Genomic DNA, 11,874 nt, shown 5'->3' with positions numbered 1-11,874 from the left:
CGCTGAGATTATGACCTGAGTTGAAGACAGAGGCTTTAACCCACTGAGCCACCCAGGTGCCCCAAGGAGCCTTCTTATCTCCTCTACCACCTATGATTGTTAGTTCAGATCAGAGTTTCTGTCTGGGGTCATGGAAAAGAGAACAAGAGAGCCAGCCCTGTTTGTGAGAGGCCCATGTTGCTAAGGGGTCAGAGGCACAGAGCTCACCCAGCAGAGTTAATGCGAGAGGCCGGAGGGAAGAAGGGCGAATCACATCCACCAAAAAATCAATCTGTCGCGCCCACAGTGCCTTGTTTGGGGATACATACGTACAAAAGTAAACGACAAAGAAAAGCGAGGGAATGATGAATGCCAATTTGAGAATTATGGTCTGGAAGGAAAGGAGGGTATGCTTTTGGGGAGGCTCATGTGAGAGTTTTCGAAGGTACTAGTCTTGGACATCTTGGGTTCTGTGTTGGGTACATGGGTGATGGTTCTTCATTCCTCCAACCGTGCGTAGGTTATACACAAACTCTCGGGGTGTGATATATTTCTAAAAAAAAAAAAAAAAAGCTGGGTCAGGTAAGAAGGTTGTCGTAAAACCTGAAGTCAAGCATTTGCCACAGCAACGGACCTGCTCTGTTTTGAACGCAAGGGTGTGGCTACAGAGGCCCAGCTCTGTGCCCGCCAACTCGTAGACGGTCGAGAGAAAGTGCTGGGAGCCTGAGTCCAAGCGGACAATAGAAGGCCCCTCAGAAGGAGACCCTTCCTTAGAAAGTTGTCTCTCTACCCTGCCTTTCTCTCCGCCTTGGCAAAGACCCAGCCTCCGGTGTCCCTTGGAAAGGTTGCCGGAGACTCAGCTACCCTGAAATACACCTGGCAACGGAAGGCGGGGCCGCCTTATCGCAGGGCTGGTCCAGGACTGGGAGTGCAGTGCAGGCCACCCATGCTGCTTTTAGGAAATGCCATTAATGATGCTGGGCGTGGTATGGCCTTTGTCCTTTGGGGGACAGGGGACGTTTGGTGAAAATGTAATCTGGTGTAAACCAGCATGAACTCATCCCTTGTGGAATGGCTTTGACCTTTCTGCTACTTTCAACAACCCAGACTGGCTTTTCTATCTTTCTAGTAACACCGACGGTGGAGAAAAGATGGATGCCAGGGGGCAGGCAGGGACAGAAAGTAGATGCTGATATTTAAGAGCACCAGCTTGGGGGGCAAACACAAGCAGCCAAGCCCAGAGCTCAGTTCCACCCCAGGTAGCCGAGTGACCTTGAGGAAGTCACTTACCCTCTCTGCCCCTGCTTTTCTCACTTGCTAATTGGGGACAGGCACAGTCCCTATCACCTAACAACACCTCATTCGGGTTGTTAAATAAAGTAATTACCTTATTAAATAAGGTAATTCAAACAAAGGTTTTAACACAGAGTTGGGTTCATAGTACATTCTCAATAGATGTAAATCTCAGTTACCGCGGAGAACGGGGGTTTGCCTGGAGTAGAGAGAGCACTGCTGCGCCAGCCCCCATCCTCTTTAAGGAGAAAGACGAGAAAAAAAAAAAAATTAGTGCTTCGGAGTGACAAGGTCTTCCTAACCCACTCTACATAGAAATAGCATCAATTTTCACTGAAAAGTGGTAGCATAACTTACGTTGTGGGAAGCACACAAAAGCGAGCCGTAGCATCGTAGCATCGGGAGTCCGAGACAGGGAAAGGGAGCCGTCCCCCACCCGTTAGCACCTGAGCCCCGCTTCCTGGGCCGGCCCTCCAGCCTCAGCCAGCTGCCTGGTGGACCTTCATGCTGCCTTATCCTGGCACGGGCATCCTTCCCACCCACCCTCGCCTTCTCCCAACTTCTTTCTGCTTCTCCTGGCCACCTGTCCCTTTGTCCTGGCAACTTGAAGCAATAGAGAAATAAGAAATACGAAGATACCAAGAGAGCTGGTCCCCTTTTCTTCCAAGGAGGGGCTCACTCATGTTCAAGTGCCCCCAGTGGAAATCCCAGTGCCCTTGACAGCCCTTGTGTGGACAAGGCAACTACTCCAGCAGGAAGGAAGGAGGCATGTGGTAGTGGGTAACCGCGAGGTTCTGGAACTAGACCCCAGCCCATACTACTTCTTAACTACTGTGACCTTGAGGAGGCTCCTACCCTGCCGTGTGCCTTACCTGCCTGGCACATGACATGGGACTCTGGATTGTTGTGAAGATCGAAATGAGTTCGCTGACATTAACCTCCTAGAAAGGAGCGTGGCTCGCAGGGAGTGCTTGCTGTGGTTCTGGCTGCTGTCCCCTGTCTCAGCACCCACTCCCTGACTTCCATTCACAACATCCTTGGGAGCCGCCCCAGGAAATACTGGTGAGAGCGTCTCTCTTCCAGGTCTTGGATCGCTCTGTAGCTCAGACCATTGATGGAATGAGGATTTTCTTCCTTCTGAGGCTACTACTGTTTGACTTGTTATTAATGGGCTTGTTTTTATTGCCGTTTTACCTGCCGCACATTGTCCTCTCAGATTAAAATAATGATACCTTCGGTTAATAATACCTCGCACTTGGAGAGTTGCTTTCATCCCAGCAGCTCAAAGCCCTCTGCAAACATGACCTCATTCGTTCTCCCTGAGCTCCCAGCACAGCGACACTCCCGCGTTAACAGGCCCCAGAAAAGGAAGCCCTACCCTCCTTCCTCTCCAACCAGATTCTCAGAAGCCAAACTATTGACAGACCATGTCCACCTCTCCCGGCCACAGATCAGAGACAGAGGTCTGTTGCTCTCCCTCTCGCTGCCCAGAGTGACCTTACACTCACAGAGCCAGAGTCCTCCATGCCTTGCCCAGGAGCCCCCAGCTGTGATACTGGTACCTGCAAACAGTAAACATTAAAGAAACGTTCAGAATAAACGGCCTTGATAGCCGGGTGGGGGAGGGGGTAGGAAAAAAAGGTTTGGCAATTTTGGTGTTTTCAGGACGCTTCTCTTCCTGGAGAAGTTCTTAATTCAGACCCAAGGGCTCCTGCGGGCTGAAAGGCCTCTGCCCAGGTAAATCCTGCTACTCATGGTCGTGGCATGCTTGCCACCTGTATGTACTTGTGAAAACTAGAGCCCCACAATGACAGTACTTCCTTGTTCTGGGGCTGCTTGTGGCCTGAGCTCCCTGGCAATACATGCTGCTGTCTGCTTACTTTTGTTTTCACCTTGCAATTACTGGAAGGGAAGGGCTGCAAGCCGTACTTGACTCTCCAGCCACACTCTAGGGCTCAGCCGGCGTGCATTTCATTATGGCAAAAGAAGCAGTCAAAAAGCTGACTCCTTCCCCTTGAAAATAAACAAACATGGGCACCTGGGTGGCTCAGTCATTAAGTGTCTGCCTTCAGCTCAGGTAATGATCCCAGGGTCATGGGATCAGGCTCCTTTCTCATCAGGGAGCCTGCTTCTCCCTCTGCCTGCCGCTCCCCCTACTTATGCGCTCCCTCTCTCTCTCTGTTTGTCAAATGAATAAATAAAATCTTTAAAAAAATAAACAAACCAGTAAGCAAACAAACAAAAAGACTATCTAAACGCAACAAGCTCATTATAATGCCCGAGGCCATTTTTCATCAGTACATAATCATAGGGTGTAATTTTTTCCCTTATTTATATTTTATTTTTTATGTGGTCAAGTTTTCTTAGAGACTTACATTTGCTTTAGGCAAAGTCAAAATAGAACCAGGGCTTGCTTTCTTCTAACCTTCTATTCTGCAGACCCTTAACTAATTTCAACATACCGTGGGATTGATATTTCAGATGCAAAAACTTACCAAGTTTTTCAGAAACAAATTCTAACAGTGAATCCCTAGCAATATTTACCTTCCAAACCTCTCTGTCCCTTCCTCAGTCCGTCTAAACTAGTTCTTTCCCCACGCCTACAGTTCCCAGACACAGCCCAGAAGGTCAAATCCTTTTTTTTTTTTTTTTAAGATTTTATTTTTAAGTAATCTCTGCACCCAAGGTGGGGCTCAAACTCACAACCTCAACATCAAGAGTCACACGTTCTTCCTACTGAGCCAGACAGGTGCCCCTGAAGGTCACATCCTTATCCAGAATATGGAAGCTCTGCACACATAAACAAATCTTGTTTTTAAACGGCTGGGGTTGAGAGCCAATGCTGGTATAGAAAGACTTTTTTTTTTTTTTTTAAGATTTTATTTATTTATTTGAGAGAGAGAGCGAGCAAGGGTTGGGAGGGGCACAGGGAGAAGCAGACTCCCCCCTGAGCAGGGAGCTGGACAAGGGGCTCCATCCCAGGACCCTGGGATCACTGGAGCCGAAAGCAGATGCTTAACTAACTGGGCCACCCAGGCGCCCCTAGAAACGCTACTTTTAGAAAGATGGTTAGAAATTAAAACTTCAGCGAGTTCCGGCGATTTCAGAAAAGGAAAAGTTCCAGGCTTGGCATATTAACGACTGAGAAAGTCACTAATTTTTCCTCCTTGCAACTACGCTTCGCCTATGCTAACATCGGCTCAGAGAGCAACGTTGTTGGTCCAATAACCAGGAAGAGACCATTGGGGCTTTGGGGAGGATCGGGACTAAAAGGAGGCAGAAAGCGGGTACCTTGTATTTCAATAACAGGAGAAGAAAAAAAAGAAGTAGAGCTGCTTGAAAGTTTTTTAAAAAAATAAACAGTTTTGAGACTTGAGCAGCTGCAAAGCCTCTGTCTGTTTTCTATTTTGATCATTCTGCTTCTCGAGATGACCACATCTTTCAGAGGAAATGAGTCAAAGCCACTCTGTCTTGCTTTTCCAGCTGAGCATGTTCAGTTTCAATGAAGTAATGAATGAACTTGGCCGCACCACCCCCAAGCCTACAACAGCAAACACAGGGCCCTCGGCCAATCAGCAGACACTCCAGGTTTTCAAGTTGAGTTCAAACGGGCCCCCGGAAAGCCAATCAGCGCGCGCGGCTCCGCCCCAAACTCCTGGCCGCGGCCAACCAGGAGCCGGGACGAGCCAAAACACAGCGGCCGACCAATGCCGGGCAGCCCCACGGCGCCGACCTCCGCCAATGGGCGCGGCCGGGCGAAAAGAGAAACAGTGCGGGCCGCAGGCCGCAGGATTCGAATCGAACGTCCGCACCGGTGCCGGGCGCAGGCCGAGCGGCGCGGGCCAATCAGCGGCGGCGGCTCGCGGTCTCCGAACGTTGGACACCGGCCCCGCCCCGCGCCGTTGTTTGTGGTGTCGGCGGCCGCGGGAGCCGGACCGGGACACTCGCCGGGCGGGCGGCGGGCGGCGGGCGGCGAGGGTCCGGAGGCCGCGGGCGGGCGGCGGCGAGCGCGAGCCGAGGGCGTTCGGCCTCCCGCGGCCGCCGAAGCCATGTCGGTGAACATGGAAGAGCTGCGGCACCAGGTCATGATCAACCAGTTCGTGCTGGCCGCGGGCTGCGCGGCCGACCAGGCGAAGCAGCTGCTGCAGGCGGCCCACTGGCAGTTCGAGGTGCGCGCGGGCCGAGGCCCGGGGGTCGGGGCAGCCGGGGTAGCCGGGCGGGGGCGGCCGGCCGCGCGCCGCCCGGACGGGGAGCTCTGTGTGTGTCGCCGCCCGGCCGGGCGGTCGGCGGCCGCGCGGTGTGGCGTGGGGCGCGGGCCCGGGGGTGGCGCGGGGTGGGGGGGGGGCCCTGCCGGCGACACCCCCCCCTCCCGCCACCGGCGCGCGGCCCGGGGACGCCCCCTGACGCGCCGCGGGCCGGGCCGGCCGAGGGGACGCGGCGGAGGAGCCCGTGCTGGCGGGGCCGGGCCGGCCGGGCGCTGGTGGGAGGGGGCTTCCCGCCGCGGCCCCGTTAACCGCCGCCCTGCCGCTGTGCTTGTCCGCAGACCGCCCTGAGCACGTTCTTCCAAGAAACCAACATTCCCAACAGCCACCACCACCACCAGATGGTAAGTGGGTCCGGGCGCCGGCGGGCGGGCGGGGAGCGGGGGCGTCCTCCGCGGCCCGCAGCGCGCCGGGGGCGAGGGCGCGGGCCGGGGGCCGCTGTCAGCCGCCGGCGGTGACAGCCATGTTGCCGGGGAGCGCCGCGCCGCGATGTAAACAAAGAGCCAAAATGTCTTCCAGGAAAGAGCGGCTCCCGGGGCCGGCTGGCTCGCCCAACTTCGCGGCCCGGCCCGGGGGCTGCCGGACCCTCGAGCGCTGGCCTGTGCCGGGCGCGCTCTCCGGGACCAGCGGGCGGGGCTGCCGGGCAGTGGCTGGGGGCCGCGGGTGGGGAGGGGGCTCGGATGAAAACCACCGTCGGGGGGGCCTGGGCGCCCTGAGTGTAGCGCCCCGGGGGCGCTGGGGGCTGGGGGGGGGTCTGTTGACGGGGAGCCCCCATCAAACAACCCAGCTCTGCGGGGAACAGGAAGGGGACAAATCCACCCTGGTTCCGGGAGCTAAGCTCTACCCTGAGAGCCCTGCTCCCTCTTTCCTGTTGTTGGAAAAGGGACAGGCCCCGAGTGTGGAGGAGGGTCGGATTTTGACGAGATAAGGACAAGAATTTGCATTTAATCTCAGTGTGTGAAGACACAAAGTACAGGAAACAGAGCGGTTTGGGTCTGGGTGTGCTTTCTTCTCTTTTCCAGGCTGGCCCCCTCGGCCTGAGCCTTTGCCCTCCTGGCCAGTGGGGTGTCCTGCTTTCCAGGGGCACCAGGACCTGGCTTTCACTTCAGAGGCTTGAATGCCTTCCCCTCCCTTCCCCACCCCCGCTAGTTACCTATTAGCTCTGCTGGGGGAGGAGGGACTGGGCTCCACCTAGGGGATTGTAAAACATGATTCCCCAGGAGATCTGTTGTGGCTTTCCGATTGCATTTTTGGCATTTTTAACACTTGGTGTCCTTACCCATGGCTCTTTTCTCAGTGCTGCTGCCTTTCCTGGAGAAGCTGCACGAGGTTCCCGTGCTGTGTCTTGTCCTTGGTGCCCTGTTTTCATCTAGTTGCAAAGGACTAGTAGAAGGGTCTATCTTGACCTTTTAAAACAGCTCTTCACTTGAAATGGCTGATGCTGTATATAAATCAGAAGAGAAAAACATATTGGAGTACAGTGGGACAGCTGTGGGAGCTGCAGGGATGTGGTGTCTAAGGTCAGGTTCCTCCTAAACCGAGAGGGGTCATCTCTAGGAGACCCTCCCCTGCACTTGAACATGGGGAGAGCTCTGGCTCCCACTGTGCAGCAGAGCCTAGGAGCACCCCGGCTCCCAGCTCTCTAAAGAGCGTTGAGGTCCCCTGCACCAGCTTGTAGCCATTCGAGAAAGCCCAGGGCCTTCAGCACAGCCATTCTGTGATGCTGTGAAAAGGGAGGCTGACCCAGGAGAGCAGGGACTAGAGGCCCCTTTAGACCTCGTTATACCTTCTATGCAAATCCCAAGGGGTTATAATCTTTTCCTTTTTTTTTTTTTTTTTAATTTATGTAAGTAATCTCTGTACCCCACGTGGGGCTGGAACTCAGGACCCCCAACATCGAGTTGCATGCTTTTCCAACTGGGCCAGCCAGGCGCCCAGGGCTTATAATCTTTTAAAGCTTTCCTCAAGGCAGGTTTTGTAATATTATAATTGGTGTATCCATCAATACACTACCCATTGCGTACTTTATCGGCACAGCAGAGAATGCCATTCCTGCCCTCAAGGAGTCTGTAATTTTTTGAGAGAATAAATCAAAGGAAAAAAGTTAAAAAAGAACAAGAGAACAGTAGTGGCAAGATAGCAACACCAGAAGTGACCCCAGGGCATGAGCAGCTAATGAATGACTGTCCGGTAGATTACTGTCCAGTCACACAGTTGGAGGCATCTTCCCAGGTGGGGTGGGAGGGGCGTCCGGGTTGAATTGGGGGGGCGCTGAGAAGGGGAGTGAGGCCCTGGCTGGGAAGCAGGGTGCAGTGGACATGGTGTGCTTTAGGGCTGGCAAACTCCCCTCTGTAGTTGTTAGAACTACAGCTGGAGGGGTTTTGCAAGCATCTGGCCCAAACCCCAGCTTTTCACCAACGTAGAGCGCCCCTCGGAGAGGTTAAGGAACTTGCCCGAGCTCCTAGGGCTCGGTGGGCACGGGATGCTCCTGGTCCAGGAGAGGCAGGCCATTCTCTGCTGTCGGGTGGTGGTTGAGACGGGCTTCACTGGCGTGGCCAACTGGGGAAGTCACGATGCTGTGATGCAATTGGCCTCTGCCCCCACCCCCCATTCATTGTTTCCTGCTGCCGAGAAGTCAGCCCCGGGCTGGGGGGCGGGGAGTGGTGGAGGGAGGAGGGAAGTGGTCTGGGTGGGGCCAGGCCTGCTGGGACTCCGGTGGCCGCCCCTGAGGAGGAAGACAATGGTTGCAGCTCCCCAGCTGCTGAGAGGGCGCTGGCCCAGTTCACAGGACAGATTCGCCTCCCTCCCCGTTTCTGGCTGGGATTTCACTGCAGAGCTGTGAAAAGCTCCCTCTGCGAGGTGAAGAGCCCTAGAATCTTGCTCCCCCAGCCCCGTGCCGGGGGGAGGGGCTGGTGTTGCTAAAATTAGGAGAAATTCAAAGAAGGACTCCTGTGGCTTCCTGGGAAAGGGAGAAGCTGCTGTGAGGTCAGAACAGGCTTCGCAGGCCTTGCTCTCTGCTGCCTCTTCCCCGAGGTCGGTGAGAGAGTTCTGGGTGGCACCCCCTGGCCCCACCGAGCTGCTGGGGGTAGGGGGCGGGCTGCCACCCCCCATGTTCTCAGGGTGCACCACGGTACAGCGCCCTCCTCCAGGTCTTGCTCCTCCCAGCTGGGGTCCCTGATCAGAAAGGGTGGGGGATACTGGAGAGAGTGGGGGAGTTTCCCTTCCAGGGTCCTGGCAGAAAACAGATGTTGGGCTGCTTGTAAGTACCCCTCAGGAGGAGGGCTGAGGGGACAGAAGAGGCCCAAACTCTGCCAGCACCCCACCAACACATCGTGGGGGAGATGTGGGGACACAGAAAACCCCAATCCATGCTTTTTGTCCTTGGGGAGCCCAGGCGTGAAGTGCAGATGAGTCAGAGTTGGCTAGAGACCGAAGAGCTGCCCCCCACTGCAGTTCTTGGGGGGGGGGTCACCACCCTGGGAGTCCGAGCCCAGGAATCCCCTCTTTGCATCCTGTAGTCTTGGACGGTGTGTTTTGGTCCGTTGACATGAGCTCCGGGCCTCCGTTTCTTCATCTGTGCCCAGGCATCGAGATACTGAAGACAGAGCCTCCAGGGCCGCTGGCTGGAGCCGAGTGAGCCCAGATGCCGAGAAGGTGCAGGTCCTCCGTTGGCAGAGGAGGGAGACCCTTGGGTCTGGCTGCCTTCCTTTGACCGAGGACCTCGGAACGGCTGAGGGCGGATTACGGAGGGCGCCAGCTGGTTTCTTACCCAGACCGAGGCGCTAAGCACCGGTGTCCTGGGCTGCTCTCTTGTGTCCTCACTTGAATCCGACACCCTGGCTTCTGGTCGGACTTAACCCTTTGCTGCGGACACTCCTCTGGGCATCCCCACCCGGCATGCAGGAAACACTCTTTGGTTTTGGTTAAAAAAAAAAAAATTGTCAGGGTTTGTCCTTATTTTTTGTTTGTGTTAGCTCGGGGTGAGAGGGGGCTTCTGTCCTGTTGAAGCTGCCCGTAGACTGGCAAATGGGAATGGAGGCGTGGCCGGCCTGGGGGAGCCCCACCCTAGGCCCTGTGGGTGCGCAGCGATGGCTCAAAGTTGGGGGCTGCGTGCCGGTCCCCCTTTCCGACACCTGTGTTCTCTCCCAGCAGATGTGCACCCCCAGCAACACACCTGCCACACCACCCAACTTCCCTGACGCACTGGCCATGTTCTCCAAGCTTCGTGCCTCGGAGGGCTTGCAGAATAGCAACAGCCCCATGACGGCCGTGGCCTGCTCCCCCCCTGCGAGCTTCAGCCCCTTCTGGGCCTCGTCCCCGCCCAGCCACCAGGCTGCCTGGATCCCGCCCTCCTCGCCCACGGCCCACAGCTTCCACCACCTGCACCACCCGCAGCCCACGTGGCCCCCCGGAGCACAGCAGGGGGGCTCCCAGCAGAAGGCCGTGGCTGCCGTGGATGGCCAGAGATGAGACTGGATGCCGCCAGGCGCTGGGCTGGAGCTGGGGCGTGGGGGGGCAGTCCAGGGTCGTGGGGACACAGGAGGGCCGGGGTGGGGGAGGAGCTGGGGTGGGTGGGGTTTCCTGAAGAGCGCACTGGAAGATTTTATAAAAGAATTTTTGTGGGTGGGGGGGGGATAGTAAACTTCCTGAGCCACTTGGGTCCTTCAGGAGTTTCTCTTCAGACAAGTTTTTTTCCTCTTTTTAATATATAACTATAATATATATGACTATATAAATATAACTAATGTTATGTGAAACGAGGCTGGCTGACTGCAGTGTTGGGGTCAGCAGGGAAAGCCCGGAGCGTCTCCTTGGGCCAGCACCCCCTCCTCCACCCCTCGTCCCAGGGCAGGTGCTTGCAAGCCAGGTGGGGTGATCTGCAGCCCTGAGGGGTTCGCTGGCTGCCTCTCGGAGGGGACGCCTGCGGGAATCCAGAGGACCACCGCGGATCCGCTCCCAGGAGTCCCACAGCAGGGGCTCCCAGAGGCGCCTGGCGGCCAAAGGTGCAGAGGCCCCTGGCCATCACAAGTGCTCCCCGCCTGGACTTTGTGGCTGGCTCCCCAGTGGCCCTGCAGCTCTGTCTGTCTCCGGTGTCGCCTGTCGCCAGCCGGATGTACGGGGCTTGTGCCGAACTAAAGAGCTGGATTGGGTCAGGGGCTGAGGCTCTGCCTAGCGGGGGTCCCGCCTCTCCCACTGCGTGTCTCGCCCGAGTGGATGGCAGAGTGGAGAGCTTGACTTTGGATTTACTTCCCACATCAGTCATCTCACCAGGGTGAAATTTTAATTTAAAAACTTAAAAAAGAGACTTTTCTAACTTCCCTGGTTTGCTGTTCCTTTATTTCCTGGGTAGGAACAGGGGTCCCCTTGGGAAGAGGGGGGCGGGGCTTCAGTGCGGGGTGGCTGGTCTGGGTATTCTGATCAGGGGTGTCAGGACCAGGGGATTATAGGACCAGCTGGGTCCAGCTCAGTATGGGAGGCAGAGGAGGGCCTGGGTCTGACTGGCTACTGTGACCCTCTCCCTTTCTTGGCCCTTGCGGTGTGGCCCACCGCAGGCTGGCACTTGGCCCTGGAACCTTTGTCTTGTCTGTAGTGGGGAAGCTGCTCCCCGAGGTCCCAAGGCATCTGCATCCTCCCACTGGGCCTGTCCCTTCTGTCCCTATCCTCAGTCCCTGGGGATAGCCTGGTCCTGACTGCGTGTTGAGTGGCCATTCCCCAGAGGTCGACCAAGGCTGTCCAGGATCCAGAGAGACTGGGTGGTTCCCAAAGGAGCTGGCTTCCTTTCCCTTCTCCCCTTCCCTACAGCCTCCAGCCACTGGAACAGAGGCAGAGTTGGCAATTCCTGACCCAATGGGGCCTTTGCTTAAATGATCCTCAACCAGGTGGTGGATGCTACCTTTTTTTTTTTTCTTAAGCTTTTTGTTTGGCTGAGAGACTGCCAAAGAGAGGAAACACAAGCGGGGGGAGTGGGAGGGAGAAGCAGACTTCCAACCCAGCAGGGAGCCTGATGTAGGGCTTGATCCCAGGACCCTGGGATCATGACCCGAGCTGAAAGCAGATGCTTAAGGATTGAGCCACCCATGTTCCCCAGGAGGGATGCTACCTTGTACCCCCCTGTGCCCTAAGACCCCTAAAACACGTGTGTGCTTGTGTGTGTGTGTGCGCGTGTGTGTTGGGGGGAGGGGGCTTGTTCTCTCCCTCCTCAGCAGCCAGAGGCCTGTGATGGACCCTGCTGTAGACTAGGGCTGGAGGGGCTGGGGCTTCATAGCCTGAGGGGGAGTGACCTCTGAGAGGAGCCCTAGGGAGCACGCCAGGCTACCTCCTCCAGCCCGCCTGCGCAGCG

The 11,874-nt window shown here is 56.3% G+C and overlaps 1 protein-coding gene across 2 annotated transcripts; it reads left to right on the top strand.

Annotated features, from left to right (window-relative positions):
• The first annotated feature begins 5,281 nt into the window (after nt 1-5,281).
• On the top strand, nt 5,282-10,852 carry UBALD2 (UBA like domain containing 2). Of its 2 annotated transcripts, none has more exons than XM_044247376.1 (3): nt 5,282-5,441; nt 5,816-5,878; nt 9,687-10,852. In XM_044247376.1, the coding sequence occupies exons 1-3, from the start codon at nt 5,322-5,324 to the stop codon at nt 10,002-10,004; spliced, it is 501 nt and encodes a 166-aa protein (XP_044103311.1). In that variant the 5' UTR covers nt 5,282-5,321; the 3' UTR covers nt 10,005-10,852. The 2 variants fall into 2 exon arrangements, with proteins under 2 accessions (XP_044103311.1, XP_044103310.1); XM_044247375.1 differs by having other exon boundaries at nt 9,684-10,852.
• The last annotated feature ends 1,022 nt before the right edge of the window (nt 10,853-11,874 follow it).

Source organism: Neovison vison, chromosome 5 (assembly GCF_020171115.1).
Source record: "Neovison vison isolate M4711 chromosome 5, ASM_NN_V1, whole genome shotgun sequence".
NCBI classification, from domain to species: Eukaryota; Metazoa; Chordata; class Mammalia; order Carnivora; family Mustelidae; genus Neogale; species Neogale vison.
Note: the sequence above shows the minus strand (reverse complement) of the source record. Positions and strands in the feature narration are given on the sequence as shown.

Coding starts and splice junctions, on each gene's coding strand:
- UBALD2 (XM_044247375.1), top strand. CDS start 5,322: ATGTCGGTGAACATGGAAGAGCTGCGGCACCAGGTCATGATCAACCAG. Junction 5,442..5,815: donor CGGCCCACTGGCAGTTCGAG/GTGCGCGCGGGC, acceptor GCTTGTCCGCAG/ACCGCCCTGAGCACGTTCTT. Junction 5,879..9,683: donor GCCACCACCACCACCAGATG/GTAAGTGGGTCC, acceptor GTTCTCTCCCAG/CAGATGTGCACCCCCAGCAA.